At 36.2% G+C, this 17,107-nt stretch overlaps 1 protein-coding gene across 10 annotated transcripts in view; it reads right to left on the minus strand.

The window, feature by feature from the left end:
• Nucleotides 1–17,107, minus strand: part of ALG13 (ALG13 UDP-N-acetylglucosaminyltransferase subunit) — an 85,863-nt gene that overhangs the window by 41,330 nt on the left and 27,426 nt on the right. For 9 of the 10 annotated variants that reach the window (XM_010346330.3, XM_010346329.3, XM_074391485.1 and 6 more), the window contains exons 4-15: nt 16,738–17,104; nt 16,083–16,166; nt 13,825–13,875; nt 13,017–13,063; nt 12,247–12,319; nt 7,716–7,797; nt 7,358–7,520; nt 5,057–5,132; nt 3,976–4,084; nt 2,827–2,891; nt 2,090–2,190; nt 936–1,063 (exon numbers count right to left, since the gene is read on the minus strand). In XM_010346330.3, the coding sequence (XP_010344632.1) occupies nt 936–1,063; nt 2,090–2,190; nt 2,827–2,891; nt 3,976–4,084; nt 5,057–5,132; nt 7,358–7,520; nt 7,716–7,797; nt 12,247–12,319; nt 13,017–13,063; nt 13,825–13,875; nt 16,083–16,166; nt 16,738–17,104 (1,346 nt within the window). Of the gene's footprint in view, nt 1–935; nt 1,064–2,089; nt 2,191–2,826; nt 2,892–3,975; nt 4,085–5,056; nt 5,133–7,357; nt 7,521–7,715; nt 7,798–12,246; nt 12,320–13,016; nt 13,064–13,824; nt 13,876–16,082; nt 16,167–16,737; nt 17,105–17,107 lie in introns of those variants that run through there. The other variant, XR_012515588.1, reaches the window with a different exon arrangement.

Consider the following 17,107-nt stretch of genomic DNA (forward strand, 5'->3'; position numbering starts at 1 on the left):
TCCAGCCTGGGTGACAGAGTGAGACTCCTTGAAAACAAAACAGTATAAAACAAAAATAAAAATGAAAATACTGAGTCATCCAATCACATACATTACTATTCTCTAATAAATTATGACTGTTAATATCCCTGGCTGCTTCTATGAGGTGTTTTTCTAGTTCTCTAAGAAATATTTTCCCCTGAAGTTTTAGAGTCTAAGATCCATGTCAGCTTAAGTTTTTTAAATTAATTTTTATAAGTGCAGAACAGTACGTTACGGGGTACGTGTAGTATTTTCATACAAGCATACAATGTGTAATGATCAAATCAGGGTAATTAGGATATCTATCACCTCAAACATTTACCATTTCTTTGTGTTGGGAACATTCCAAATCCAGTCCTCCAGTTATTTTGAAACACACAATTATTAACTATAATCACCCTATTACACTACCAAATATTAGACCTTAATCCTACTATCTATTTTTGTACTCATTAACTAATTCCTCTTTATTCCCAGTTCTCATCACCCTTCTGAGCCATCATTCTACTCCTCATCTCCACAAGATCAATTTTTTTTCTTTTTAGCTCTCACATGAGTGTTTAAGTTTACATAAAGTCCCTTAAGAACCATGGCTCTCAACCAGGGACAATTTTACCTCTCCCTCCCCTAGGGAATATTTGGCAATGTCTGGAAACATTTTTGGTTGTCATATTAGGCAGAGGATGCTACCGGCATCTAGTGGATAAGAAGCCAGGGACACTGTGAAGCATCCTACAAGGCACAGGACAGCCCCCCAACAATGAAGTAGTATCCATTCCATTAACAGTAGTGCTGAAATTGAGAAAATCTACCCTACAACAAGACATATTACATACCTTTAAAAAATAGTACAATGTAGGTAAGTTAAAGGGAGTGCATGAAGGGGGGAAAAAAAAAACCTTTAGCATACAAACCTATTTCTGGGATATATCCCCCAGGCATTTTCTGGTAACCTCTTCCTTTACGACTGGGCATAGCATTCCAGGCAGGAAAAGGTATCACTTGGGTAACTGGTTTTAAGTTAGCCAGAGGAACAACGTGCCTTAAAAGTTAAAGGTATCACCATGAAGATATTGCAACACAGATTTAACTCTCATTCAAAATATGTATCCCACCGCTTACACTTCAAGTGTATTCTATTAAAACCTGGTTGACAACAGCTTCCCCTTTTTTTAGGTTAGAAAACCTAAGAGTCGTTTTTACAATTTCACTGCTGTTTCTAGTACGGATCACATTTCAGAAGAAAGATGGTAGACTGTATTAGTTCACACATATTTGCTGTACTTCCTTGGAGAATTATATTCCCCTACCCCATTGACATGAGGCTTGGCAATGTAAACCACTCTGGTCAATAAAATATGAGACATTTTAAGATCCAGAAAATGGTTTGTTATGTTTCATTTTATTCCCTATGACCATGGAAGCACGTGTTAAAATAGAATCTCTGTTAGACCGGATCCCATCCGCTGACCCACTATGGACATGCTAAATGAAGGAGAAAGAACATTATTGTTTTAAGCTGCTGAGATGTTTTGGTTGTTAGTGCAGCATAGCCTCATTTCATGATTCTGAAAGTGGACCAGCAGCATTAGCATCACCTGGAAACTTGTTCAAAATTAAAAGTCTTGGGCCCCACCTCAGATTTACTGAATCAGAAACTTTAGAGACTGGGTTTACTAAGCTGTGTTTTCACAAGCCCTCCAGGTAATTCTGGTGCATGGTAAAGTTTGAGAAAGACTAGATTAGTTTATCTTTATACTGGCAGAGGCTCAGTTAGTAATCCAACTTTCCAGTTACTATGAACAGTTTTGTTTCAGAATTCTATTGTACTTAGTATTTCTAATAAGTAGACTAGTGTCTAAGATTTGAAAACTTTTATACATATCTAACACCTATATTGAGATTTCATACTTCAGCACATGCTTTTATAATTCAAGGTAAGTCACCCTAGGCCAATACCAGATAAAATTCTAATTATCTTTCTAGCATCCTAGTAATTCTCTATTTAATATTACAAAATGGAACCAGGAACCAACGATTTTAGTAATTTAAATTATAATATTCCTACCTTTCTGCCAGTTCTTCAATGAAGACTGTTACTGAATTGTTCTCATTTCCAACTTCCTGGATATGAGCATTATAATATCTTCCATCTGATTCCAAGCAAACCTGAAAAAAGAATACATCTAGTCTCAAGGCTAGTGACAGATATGGCTACTGCCAAACAAAATACCACTTCTTTCCAAATGGGAGTTCAGTGTCTACTTTTTAAAGTTATTCATATCAACACTTCCAGTCTGGATGCATGGAGGTAGCACATACTGCAAGAACCTTACATCTAATCACCAAATTTGTAATTAAAATGTAACACAAACATTAAAAAAACATTTTTTTTTCAGCTGGGTGTGGTAGCTCATGCCTGTAATCCCAACACTGGGAGGCCAAGGTGAGGGGATCACTTGAGGCCAGGAATGAGACCAGCCTGGGCAACACAGTGAGACTCTGTCTCTATAAGAGAAAATAAAAATTAAAGAAATTAGACAGGCATGATGGTACGTGCCTGTAGATCCAGCCACTAGACAGGCTGAGGAAGAAGGATCATTTGAGCCCAGGAATTCATGAGCCATGAGCATCCCACTATATTCTAGCCGAGGCAACAGAGCTAGACCCTATCTCTTTAGAAAAATAAACAAAGCAAAAAAAAAAAAAAGTTTCTAGTACTTTGTAAGTAAGTCTTGCTCAACTCATATTATGACTGCGAGCACATTCTTAAACAAATTACTGATTCTTGAAGAAGGAACTAACCTGACACTTGTCTCCCAAATAGTACTGTCTCCCAGCATACTCCATGTAATCAGATTTTTGAAGTTCTATTAAAAGAAAATGAAGATTCAAGCTCAACTTTACTGGTTCCTTTCCTGTATCATTTAATTTCTCATTTACTTTTACCATAGTGCTTTTGACAGCACTACCATTATAAGTGAATAGAGGGTTAAAGTTCCAAAGGGCCAGTCTTATCATTCCTGATGGGTTATTTCTGCAGCCAATTTAAAGAGACCTTCCAGAATAATTTTGTGCTTTAAAAAATAAATAGCTGGAAATTGGGAGTTTGTAACCTAAGACAGTCAAACACTAAAGAGGTGCAATTTGAAAGTAACACTATTCAGCTTCTTCAAATCAACCTTTTTTTTTTTTTTTTTTTAAACAACTTACTGTGTTTCTCAAGGTCTTAACCTCTCTAGATTGTCTCTATAAGAGACATTAGCTAGGTTTTTCAGGGTTGAAGGAGCTGAATGTGAAATATTAAAGGCTTATCTTGAAGGCAAAACTTTAAGGCCTAGGTTGATCACTTCAGATATCTTACAAGGAGAGAATGACCTATTTCATGGATTGGTAAATTTTTTCTGCAAAGAGCCAGAAAGTAAATATTTTCAGTTTCTTAGGCCATAACTACTACTTAGAACTACTCAAACTCTGCTGTAAAATTTTATGAACACTGAAATTTGAATTATATAATTTTCATGTGTCACAATATGTTATTCTTTTAATTTTTTTCTGCCATTTAAGAATTAAAGACCATTCTTAGCTCATGGACCACACAAAAACAGTTGGTGAGTTAGACTGGCCCACAGCCCTAACCTACTGATTTGTCAAAGAAGGTGTTCGTAACGCATGAAATTTAAGATGAGCCTGTTTTCAGTCATTAAAAGTTTCGTAAGGCTATCTAAAGATTATCTCCACATAGTCTTTGCAAAGTTGAAGTCCCAGGCAAACATCAGACTCTAAAAGATCCCTGCCACTTCTAAAGCTGTGTTCCGTCCTTTGGATTTAAATCATATATGGAGTAATATAAAAAGTACCAGGCTGATTTTACAACAGTATTTAAGAGATGTTCAACATAATTTGCAAAATTAGTCTCCTGGATTCAAAAGTATCCTGTTGATATTTCATTACCTTTTCTGCTGTCCAACCAAACATCAAACTCTACATTACGATAGATTTCTGGATCCAGGGCTTTCAGCACCTTATAAGGGAAGGGCATCTTTGATGGATTTTCTGGAGACTAAAACAAAAATAATCATGCTACAAACTCACAATCCTTAGTCTTCTTTCTATGAAGGAAGAATTAAGGTTCTTTCTTCTTTAAAAAAAAAGTACATGTTCTTTATTAAAACAAGAAATAAATTGCACGATAAATTTTGCCATACATTTTAAAAATCAGGAGGCTATAGTAGTAAAATGCAAGTAACATTCAAGGTTTCAGATGGCAGAGGGAAATAATGTCTAAAGCAGGCAACAACTCAGGACACATCCCATATAAACCAATGCAACACAAACCAGGATTAAAAATTCAAAGCTACTCAGGAAGTGTCATCATGATATACACATGGAGTTACAAGTATTTCTGTACTCTAAAATCCCCTGGAAATATCTGAAGTTTAATTCATTTTGTCAAATCCTGTTAAAATTTCCAAAGAAACTACCACTTTTCTTTTGCTTTCCCAGAATTTCACTATATTCAATACTATTCCAAAATTACAAGCACCTCAGGTATACACAGAGATTACTATAATAGTATTTGCCTTGTTTAGCTAGCCTCCAACTGAAGGCCTTTTTTAGTACCATAGGGATGGTAAAATTTCTCCTGTTCTCCAACTTTAAGCCATGATTATCACCTAGTTTGAACAAAATAAAGATAGGCATTGAATTTCTCCATGAAAAAAATCCTTAGCATCAGAAGACTGATTACAAATTAAATATTGGGTTTGTAATATTTAGCTTAAAAGCATATTACTCCTGAAATTCCTGAAGTGTTTGGTTTCTTCTGAGAAATCTAAAATTCCATAAGAATAAAAATTCAAATAACATTAAGCACACATTTAAATTTAAAGATAGGTAACACTTTCACAAAAGAAAATGACCAACTCTTCTCTCAACCCATATAACTAGAATATACTATCTGACTTTAACTAGTTTAAGTCATGATGCTACAAGCCAAGAGAATGAAAATTCTTTGTCTTAGAAAATATCAAACCTTGGTTTCTTCTGTTCCTTTATTGCAGCCCTCTGGTATATTTTCAGCATTGCAGCAGGCACCCCACTCTTCCATTCTAATTCAAAAGATGCAGAGCAAAGAGCTTTTTATAAATGTAGTAGTTTCTTATCTTAAGCCTAACAACTACACCACCACCTAGTGGTAAATTAACTCAGTTCTAAAAATGAGGCCAATGCTTTCTCATCCTAACATTTGCATTTAGGGTTCCTTTTTCTAAGTATGTGCTACAATATATTTAGCAGATTACCTCCTATATTTTACAACTCCTGTGAGGACACACTTGTAAGGTTATCCCTATAATCCTTGCCTCATCCATTTTACTGGTCTCTCCTCTGCTGCCTATAAGAAAGCAAGCAGCCATGTTCACCACTACAATGTAGAAAGGAGCTGAGGGTTACTTGTGGCCAACTGACAGCAAAAACTTGAAGCTCTCAGTCCTATAGCTCAAAGGAACTGAATGCTGCCAGGTACCATGAATGGGGAGGAGGATCCTTCCTCAGTCAAAGCTCCAGAGAATAACTCAGTTCTGATCAACATCCTCATTAGTCTTATGAGACACTCAGCAGAAGATCCAGCTGAGCCATGACCATATTCCTAATCCACATAAATTGTGAGAAAAGTGTGCTGTTTTAAGTTGCCAAGTTTGTAGTAGCAGTGTTACACAGCAATAGATCACTAATACACCTTGACTTCTTCATACTGTAGTTCCCATAAGCCTAAAGTCCTTAAGACAAGTAATCAGAAGTAATCAGTGAAGAACGAAGCAATCTTTACCCTAATACCAGGTTGCCACTCCTGGCAGTCCCAAATAAGCTTTAAAAACTCTCCCTACCCCCCTCACACACACATACACCAAAAAAAAAAAACAAACAAACAAACAAAAAAAAAAACACTTGGAAGCTTTAAACATCCAAGAAATAGAAATGCAAGACAAAAATCACAAGGTGACATTTAGCTAGCACCAAACCTATCTGAATTTGCAGGCAGAACTAGGAATCAGAAGAAATATAAGACATCTACTTTATTATCTCAAACCCAAAGTGTTCAACTAGAGCTGCTGAATAGTTGTTTCCCCAGAAGCACACAATGTGTACTCATAGTGCATACCAAAGGCAGATACGCAAACACTCCTAAAACTTAGACAGAGATTTTCTACTAGCTGAATGTGTCAAGTAACCAATGAACCTCAGTTGTCATCTAGAAAATGATGGTGCTACTTTAGAATCCGTATTTTCTCAAAGTATGGTCCATAGCCTGCCTACATCAGAATGCTTAGGCACACTTGCTTAAAAAAGATTCCTGGTCCCATTCTGACCTCAAATTTTGTGACAGTAGTCCCAGGAATCTGTCTTTCTGATAAACACTTTAATTCTTTTTTTTTTTTTTTTTTTTTTGAGACGGAGTTTCCCTCTTGTTACCCAGGCTGGAGTGCAATGGCGCGATCTCGGCTCACCGCAACCTCTGCCTCCTGGGTTCAGGCAATTCTCCTGCCTCAGCCTCCTGAGTAGCTGGGATTACAGGCACGCACCACCATGCCCAGCTAATTTTTTGTATTTTTAGTAGAGACGGGGTTTCACCATGTTGACCAGGATGGTCTCGATCTCTTGACCTCGTGATCCACCCGCCTCGGCCTCCCAAAGTGCTGGGATTACAGGCTTGTACAACTAAAGTTTGAGAACCATGTAATTAGATAGTTCTGAAGTTTCTTCTAGCAATACAAAATGACTTGAACAAAACCCCCAAAGTCTGGGCATCTCACAATACATCTGTTTTGGCAAAACTCTCCCCCCATCAAAAATATATATCCTACAAGCCGGGCGCGATGGCTCAAGCCTGTAATCCCAGCACTTTGGGAGGCCGAGGCGGGTGGATCACAAGGTCAAGAGATCGAGACCATCCTGGTCAACATGGTGAAACCCCGTCTCTACTGAAAATACAAAAAATTAGCTGGGCATGGTGGTGCGTGCCTGTAGTCCCAGCTACTCAGGAGGCTGAGGCAGGAGAATTGCCTGAACTCAGGAGGCGGAGGTTGTGGTGAGCCGAGATCGCGCCATTGCACTCCAGCCTGGGTAACGAGCGAAACTCCGTCTCAAAAAAAAAAAAAAAAAAAAAAAAAAAAAAATATATATATATATATATATATATATATATCTCCTTAATATATGCATATGTGTGAATACGTAATCTAACTGACAAGTTTGCCAGGCCCCTTCTACTTTCAAATAATTATGCACGGAAGTTTGAAACATAATTATGATGATATCCCTTTCCCTTCATTACCTATTCTGATTTGAACTCTTGTAGACAGTATGGGCATCCTCACTCCCAGTCACAGCGTTATTTCTGTTCCTCTTAGAACTACTTCGAAACAATTTAATCGCAGTTTTCAACTCTTCTTCATCCACAACAAATACATCTTTATAGAGAATTTCATATAATACAGCTGAAGGAAAAATGGCCAAAATTCCAATTGTCAAAATAAGATTTATATTAACTACATGAAAACAGTCATAATCCTATGTGCAAATTTAATAGGTACCAACAAGTCTTTAAAGGGGCTATTCATGGTAGGCCCCTGAAATTAAAGAGTGACAAGTCATCTGAAATTACACCCAAAATTTATAAAGCCTTCACATACCCTGACAAACAGCTGCACTTGACTGAAATTGTTTTGAGTACACAGAATCATAGTGACCATTACTTGAACAGCAGAGCAGAATCTAAAGAAAAACACACAGAATAATTAAGTGAATGTTAATACATCTTAAAACCATGAAATTAAGATGTTAACTTGAAACTGAGTCAGTAGGCAGCGATTGATAACTGAATTTATTTTTTAAAAGTGATTTTTAAAATCTAAATATAAGGAAATGTAACCTGTATCTCATAATGATTTTCTTGGCAGTGACTTTTAAATGCCAAAATTAAAATCACTACTAAGGTTACACTGTGAGCCTCAATCACATTACTTTAATATACCAAAAAAGTCCCGATTTACAAATTTGCAAAATAAAAAAACAAACACTTAAGAAATTGAGTTACTGAATATAACAGAAAGACTAACAGATGCCAAAAGACTCAGCTAACTTCTAAGAATGACTGGAGAAATTAGGTCAAATACTCAAATACTCTAAACTCAGACTAAGGGAGGAAAGGGATTTTATTTAATTATTTTAAAAGTTATCCATTTAATAGCAATATATCAATACACCATATAGCATCAATACTGCTAGAGACACTTCCTCAATGAACTAAGGCACATCTCAGGCTACAAAAATGAGAGTTTAAGGTCTTAGCTGATTCCTTGAATTCCTAGGGTTGTTTGTTTTTTTTTTTTTTCCCAAAACAATTAAAAGGCCATGCTTGTTAAGCAAAATTTGTTCATTCAAATTGTTGCATGTGATGAAATTTACGTAACTGTTCCAAAATTTTCTGAGTCTTTGTTTAAAAAAAAAAAATCTGTCTTAGCCAGGTTGGATAGCGTGTGCCAGTTAGTCTCAACTACTATGGCAGGAGAGTCACATGAGCCCAGGAATTTGAAGCTGTAGTGTGCTATGACCTCACCTGTGAATAGCCACCACACTCTAGCCTAGGCAACAGAGTGAGATCCCTATCACTTAATAAAAAAACAAAAATTCTGTTTTACATAAGGGATATGATCCCTAGTAATTAAGTTTCTTCCATTTTGAAGGTATCACAAACTGAGTTACTCAAGACGATTCTGCAATCTGCGAAAAGATGCTGCCACCGAGCCTCCTTGGCAGAAACAATTATCCTAAGCATTCTTTTTTTTTTTTTTTTTTTTTTTTTCTATCTTCCTACTCTTCCCTGGGCTAACTTCTCCCAAAGATCAAGTTATTTAATCCCAGGTCTATTATTTTTCACTTGTCTTTTTGGAAATCACACTTATTAACTCTAAGAAATGTTAATAACTAGAGACAGTTTTGGTGGGAGAAACTTACAACTTAAGTTGTAAGTTGTTAAGAAGCAGTTAAGAAGTAAAGGAATCCAGTTAACCAGAACTGATGAATAAGCAGTTCTTATAGAAAGAAAACAGCCAACCATATAATTTCTCTATTCAGGTGACAAGAAGTTCCATTTTGACTGGAAGAGGCAAAACAAGGCATGATAGCTTTTATGTTTCTGGTGGTATTCCAATGTGAAATAATAATTCTCTCATACATACTTGTGGGTGGCTTGTTTGGGAGTGGGCAGGTGGGATATAATTAATGACAGTAAACTAGTGAAAAAATGGGATAGATCTATATTACTGAGAAGGATATTTAAAAAGAACAAGTAACAATGTTACATATGAGTCCATCTACATTTAAAAGACAAACACAAAGAGAATGATACAGAAAGATAATCACCAATATTTAATAGTTTGTTACTTTTAAGTACTTGAAAACCAATACTTGTTACTTTTAAGTACATAAGACGGAAGAAGATGAATGGGGACTTTCTTATTCTACATTTCCAGATCTACTTTTTATTTTGCTTTTAATGTAAGTATGTACTTCTATCTAAATAAAGTGAGCTGAGTGAAGAGGGCTCCATTTCAGTAGCATTCATTTTAATACTGAATACACTTAAGAAACTGAAGATAACTATGTAGAATGCAGAGTTAAGTCAACACAGAAGGTGAAAGATACCGAAGTGAATATTAGGCATTTATTTCTATGAAAGTTTGTTCTAAAATATTTTAGAAGGTTCATTAATAATGTTCACTACCTATAATAAAGTCATTTTTACTTATTTATTTATTTTTGAGATGGAATCACTCTGTCACTCAGGTTGGAGTGCAGTGGTACAATCTCAGCTCACTGCAACCTCTGCCTCCCAGGCTCAAGAGATTCTCCAGCCTCAGCCTTCCAAGGATCTGGGATTACAGGCATGTGCCTCACGTTCGGTTAGTTTCTGTATTTTCAGTAGAGACAGGGTTTCACCATATTGGCTGGATTGGTCTCAAACTCCTGACCTCAAGTGATTCGCCCTCTTACGCCAGGATTACAGGCATGAGCCACCACACCCGGCCTCATTTATAACAACTCAATCCTAACACCAATCTTAAGAGTGTGAACTGAGATAAAGCAGCAAAGTTTTAGGTAAAGCCAAGTATCACAAAATAAAAGCACTGGCTTTTCCATACTTATATTTCAATACAAGCCCCACCCCCCATTTATAAATTACCAAATCAGACATATATAGGCATTATCCTATATATGCAAATACCCAAGTGCTGGTAAGTTTTAGCTCTGTATACACATACGGATATTTGTTGGTTTTACACACTTAAAAGGTCTGACATTTTTGTATTCTCATGGGTCCCAATAGGTAATGTTCCCCTAGATTAGCTAAATAATGTCTCTGTAAGATATACAAGACATTTTAAAGTGGAATTGTATAACTGCAGGAACTAAGTGGGAGATATATGGATGTTCACTACAGGAGTCTTTAAACTCTCTGTATGAAAAATTTCAGAATACAATGCTGGGGGAAAAAAACTGATCTGAAAGTTTAAAGATCCCTGGTAAAGATTCAAATTTCATCTCAAGTAATTCTGTGTACAACTGCTTAGATAAAAAAGCTAACACTCCTCTTCTTCAAACAATTCAGATTATGTCACACCTTGGCCTAAAAACTTTCCATTAGTGTTTAGGGTCAAGTGTGCTGGTGTCTGAAATTTACTTTAAACTACATCAAAAAAGAAAAGTGAACTGTTGAATGGATTGAGGAATAAATATGTGATACTACTAAGATGTTAACAGCAGACTCTAGGTGGTGGGTAGGTATATAGATGCCCACTGTAAAATTCTTTTAACTTTTCTGTATGCTTGAACACAAAATGTTGGGAAAAGTTTTAATTGACTATTCTGTACAATGAAAAAACAAGTTATTTGGCATGACCTGCTCTACCTCTTACTATGTAACTCTGGCCTATCTTTCCAGCATCACCCTTCTGACACCCAGCTACTTAAGTCCCAAAAGGTCTCTTACTTCCATGCCCCTGTATATAGTATTTCCTCTGAATAGACTGCTCTTCATATCTGATGGACTCTTTTATACTCCACTTAAATGTCACTACCATTATGAAACTTTCTCAACTACCTCAAGCAGAAAGAAGGGTTTCTTCCTTTATGCTTTTAGTACAATTTTTTTTATTATAAAACATAATACTTTGTTGTAATTAAACCTTTCCAGGTCTGTCTTCATTGCCCCTTAAGCTCTTAGAGGGCAAAGATTTCACTGTATTCATTTTGGTGTCCCCAAAGCTCAGAAAAGAGATAATTAATGTACCCTATTTATACTTATCCTCTAAGTTATTTCCCACTCAGTCTTTTCTATTCCTAATGCTACTTCTCCTTAGCTCATTTATTCCCCCTCAATTATCGTAACAGCATCCTAACAGTTCTCCTGATGTCTAGTCTTGTCCTGTCATCATTTAAATGTTGTCTAAATTGTGTTCCATGGTGTGAAATAAGACTTAAAAAACTCAAACATTGTGTAGTCTATATTTCACTAATCAAATAATCAGGATAAAGGGCTTTTCTTTTATAAACTTTTTGGAGGAGAAGCTGTATGGTGAAAAACAATTTGTCTGCTGAGTATTTTCAAAAACCAAGTACTTTACCAGGCAGTAGACACTGTCACTTTCCTCAAGAAACTTTCGGATAATGAAATAAATACATATAAAAACAAATATAATATAATAAATATTACAATTACTTGGGAGCTGCTAGGGGAGCACAAAGGGAGAAAATGACTCAAGGGGCATTGGGAAAGTTACAAATACAAAGACACAAAGAGTATGAAAGGCAGAATATCTGGAAGCACAGCTTAAGGATGGAAGACAATGAAGCTGGTTTGGGACCTTTCAGGATGCTGAATGCCTAACTTCGAAGATTGAACCTGATCCTTTTTAGTCATTGAGGAGCTAATTAGGGTTTTGGGTGGCTTTTTTCCTATCACAGAGAAGTGACAATCGGATCTGTTTAGAGGGATAACACTGAGAATAACTGACTAGAGAGGAAAAGGCTAGTGACAGAGAATCTTGTCATTCAGACTATGCTTTTCATTAATTAGGTTAAAAATGATTTCTTAATATCCTGGCAACCCAGAAGCATCATTCAACTTCTTTTATATAAGTCAACATTTACTCATCTTCTTACCTTGTCTTCATAGCCATTATCTGTGACATAAGTTGGAGGTTTTCCAGGAAAGCGATAAAGAATGAAATCCCGACTACATGGGGAAAACAGAGGTAAGTGGCAAGACATAATTTGGTATATATAAGAGATAGTTTATACACACAAGTATTTGTGCTTTTAAATTGCTTACCTTATTCATATAAAATAATATAAACATCTGGTTTAATGTTTGGCTTTAAAATAATCCAAAAAGGCTAAATGACATTAATTCAAGGTAGACAGCTAATTACCCCTAAAGTCCTATGGATTTTTTTTTTTTTAACATATCTTAATTTGGGAGGAGGAGGGGTAAACACAACAAATTATCAATTGTATGTATCTCTGTGAGTTAGGGGATGGTGGTGCTCTTTATTTAAAGCAGGGATTGGCAATTTTTTGGCAAAAGGCTAAATAGGCATTCCAGCTTTTGCATATCATATGGTTTATTCAACTTTGCTTTTGTAGCATGAAAGCAGTCACAGACAATGCATAAGTGAATGAGCATGACTGTGTTCTAATAAAGCTTTATAGACACTAAAATTTGAATTTTATATTTTTCCATGCCATGAAACATTCTTTTGACTTTTCAACCATTTAAAATATGTTAACACTCTTTCTTAGCTTAGACTTCTTCATTCTATATATCAATGCATCAAATCTTAAATTTCCGCAATCCTGAGAGACCTTTAATTGAGATCTTATACATACATGCATGCACACATCCACTCTCAAAGAAAGAGGATATAACTTACTTATAAATGAGAGAAAGTGCTCTTATTTCCAGCTGGCCAGCAGTTTCCTGAACATAAATAGTACGTAAAGTTTTAAAAAAACATTCTGTAGCTAGGAGGTAGTTTTTTTCAAGTTCAACAAATTTTTAGCTGCTTAGCGCTGTTTTAGATGAAGAATTTATAGAACACACTATAACCTGTTTTGAGGCTTGGAATACTGTGATAGCCACTCATTAACTTAAACTTGTCCTGAAAAAAGGGACCTAAAGCCCTACTTAGCCATTAAGTAATAAGGACAGGTAATATGAGAGATTTAAAAAACATAAAAATGGATAAAAAGGCAGTATAAAAAAGTCAGCAGGGATTTAGTAAATGTGTTTTAAGTCCAGAACTATGGAATTAACTTTAAGACATAAAATTATTTCTAAATGAAGTATGCATTTATGAATTTTAGTCCCACATAAAAGGAAGACAACTACAAATCAGGGGAATTGTCTAATAAAAAAAAATGACCTCTTGGTAAAATTCATTACCACCCTCCTCCCCCATTAAAGTGAAAAGGCTTAAGCTTGTCCTGTTTCCAAGTAGTGTATACTCTTTTGCTAGTCTATGGTTGATGAGACTGTTAACACACAATCATCAATATTCAACACCAAACAATAGGTCAATTGCCAGCCTCTAAACTTATGGAAGAAATATTGGATTCAACACAGCTGGCTACTAAAGAAAAAAACTTGGTGTATGGCTAAAATGATACAGCTGAATGAATAAATTTACATTACTATTCCAAATAACTCTGAAAAAATTAAACCCCCGTATTTGATCTTACCTTGGGATCTCCTAACCGTTCCAGGTATTTCTCAAAAGATCCCTCCACATCCTTCAAAAATAAAACAAACTCGACTTAACCAAATATACAGCATTACTGAAGTCTGATTATATTCTGCAATATTATCCTGCAATGGGTTCTTTGCTCAGGTCAACAATTATGGTAGTAAGTTTCTACTCTGCACAGCACCTCAAGAAGATTTGCACATACACAAAAGTCATGAGGGCAGAAAAGCTAGAGTATAAAAAGTATCTTAGGAATTGGTCCTGGCATATCCACATACCAGTGCATTTCATCAAATGGTATGCTTTTGAGTTTCATTTGAAACACCAATTTAAGTGATAATTTTCATAAATCAAGCAAGACCAGTATCTCTAAGAATTTCAAATTTGAATAGACACGCATTTACAAAATTAAACTGAGAAACTTTAAAGAGAATTTCATTAGTTTCAAAAAAGACCATGGGACAAGGGAACTTTTTAGGGGTGATGGAAACATTCTCTACTTTGATTCTGGTGGTAGTTCTATGATTGCATATCATCTACAAAACTAAAAATGCCAAACATAAAATGGTGAGTTTTATTGTATGTAAAATATGCCTCCATAAAAATGAAATTAAACTAAGGGAATGTAACAGATTTATTTCTAATTCCAAGCATGCATTATCACCAGACTTATAAAAAATAATTTAAATATATCTATTTTGTAAGTATCTTTGCACCCCTCTATAACTGATACATAATCACTGATCTGCTTTCTGTCACTACAGATTGCCTTGTATTTTTTTCTAGAGTTTATATAAGGGAAATTAAACAGTATAAACTTTGCAGGGGGTCTGGCTTCTATCACTTAGTATTAAGTTGAGATATGAATCTCAATTATTTAGTTTTAAAATTTTACACACATCTTTGTTACTCAAAATGCTGTCCACAAACCAATAGCAAGCATTACTTCAGAGTTTGTTAAAAATGCAGAAATCTCCACTGAACACAGTGACTCACACTTGTAGTCCCAGCACTTTGGGAGACCAAAGCGGGGAGATCACTTGAGCCCAGGAGTCCAAGACTAGTCTGGGCAACATGGTGAAACCTCATCTCTAATAAAAACACAAAATAGTTAGCCCAGCAAGGTGGTGGGCACCTGCAGTCCCAAGTTACTCGGGAGGCTGAGGTGGGAGGATTGCTTCAGCCTGGGAGGCGGAGGGTGCAGTAAGCCATGATCCCGCCACTGCACTCCAGCCTGGGCAACAGAGTGAGACTTCGTCTCAAGTCGGGAAGAAAAAAAGAAATCTTGGGCCCCAACTCAGACCTACTGAATCAAAACCTGCAGTTTAACAAGATCTCCAGGTGATTTATATGCACAAAAATACTTAAGACGCATTGCTTTACACTATGGTCTTGCATTTGAAGTAATGTTACTAATAATCCTTTCCCCAGGTGTAGAGAGGACTAAACTCAGCTTCAGGGTAACAAGCTTTTAAGTCAAGAAGTCTTCCCATAGTTTTAAAATTCACTGAAACCTGTTGAGAAAATTAAGAGTAAACCTCGAACAGTAGGCAAATACTCATAATAAACAGAAGAAACGAATGCACTAGAAGGACCAGAAGCGTTTTGTTTTTTTTGTTAGAGCCACGCAAAAGGAAGCCTCCAATTTTGTTAACAAGAATTCAAATATATGAAGGTGTACAAATATGTCTTCTAAGTTGTACCTAAAGTTAATCATTAGTGGCAGAGCTCTAATTATACAATTTGTCACACGGAAAGACCAGATACTTGGACTCATTTGTTCCCTTACAGTAAGTTTTACAAGATTCCTCAAATTGACTGGCTGAAGATTACTGTACAAAGGATTAAGCAAGAAAATAGAGGGTGTTCCCAATTGCATATCTTTTAAAATATGCATTGCAAAGTATTAGCAGAGCCAACCCTTTCATGAACTATTAATTGTTCAACAAAACTGTATGGATAATATAAAACAGCAATCAAAATGTAACTTTTTAGGGTCTGGAGTTCTTGGTATAGAAGGTAAGTAGTAGGAAAATGTAGATTATTCTTCATTTTTAATTAGAGTCCTAAACATCTTAATTCTAGGAGAGTCCAGAAGCACATTAGCTACTGGGAAGGGAGCCAGCTGGGAATTAAATATTTGCTATTGAGGAGACTGCATGATACAATTTAATTTTGGTAGGTGCTCATAATTATTTTCCCACCTGCTACATACTTTACCAACAGCTCTCCCAGGGTATGTATTCTACTTACAGACTCAAAAGTTTGTTGATTTTCCCTCATATATGAGACACAAGCTTTCCTGATTTCCAAATGATGGACCTGGCTGCAAAATAACTAAAGAGAAGAGAAAGACCAGTCCATTGTCAGTAGTCCTTTAAAAGAGGTACTTGTAAATCAAGACTATGAACTGAACACTTGAGCCTTCCTTATTCAGAACATATGTAGGAAATTGGGAAATTAAATCCTTATCTTACTAAAAGTTTTTTAATATCATCTTCAGTGTAATTGGGGAGCAATGGCTGTCATGCCCCATCCCCTTTTCTACTCCTTATGTGCACAGCCTGTAAATTTTTTCCTAGGCATTAACAATAGAGGAAGCAGTTACAAAGTATCAAGATATATTTCAGTTTTCTTTAGTCCCCTTATCTTACCCCTCCTACATTACAAACTGGCATTTAAAAAACAGAAACGATAGCAAAAGTACAGCAACATATTTAGACTAATCAGCAAAGGCATGCACCAAGATAACAAGAAGCAAGCAGCTTCTCTCCAAGACCTGATAGGCCTGGAAGTTTTCACTAGCAAACAGAAAAGGGAAATTTTTTTCTTTTGGCAAACTACAGGACCGTGCCATGTCTCAAACTCCAACAACTTAGTACAGGGAAGATACATGTTTTCCTTTTACCTGCTCCGAAATAGCCCGAAAGAGGCAAGAGGCATCCTTGGCAGTCAGCTTTCGAAACAGCCCCAAGCTGCCTAAATATTCATCCATTGATGCCTCATTCAAAGACTTGTGGCTGTAGTAGTTTTTCCATCCTTTATGCATTTTGTACAGGGTTGGGGTGAGAGGCACAGGGAAAAAAGTGTGGCAAGATGGAAAAAGTAGGGTGCAGGGAGGATGGGCAGCAGTGACAAGAGCTTGCTTATGCAGGTATCCGGAAAGCAGCCCAAAGTCTAGGCCTGAGAAGGCAGTTGAAGTCAGCGCTGCAGAATCTTGGCACTTCTCAGGAGCAGCAGCAATGGACTTGGCTTGCTCAGGACAAGTCGGGATCCTG

Source organism: Saimiri boliviensis, chromosome X (assembly GCF_048565385.1).
Source record: "Saimiri boliviensis isolate mSaiBol1 chromosome X, mSaiBol1.pri, whole genome shotgun sequence".
Classification (NCBI taxonomy): domain Eukaryota; kingdom Metazoa; phylum Chordata; class Mammalia; order Primates; family Cebidae; genus Saimiri; species Saimiri boliviensis.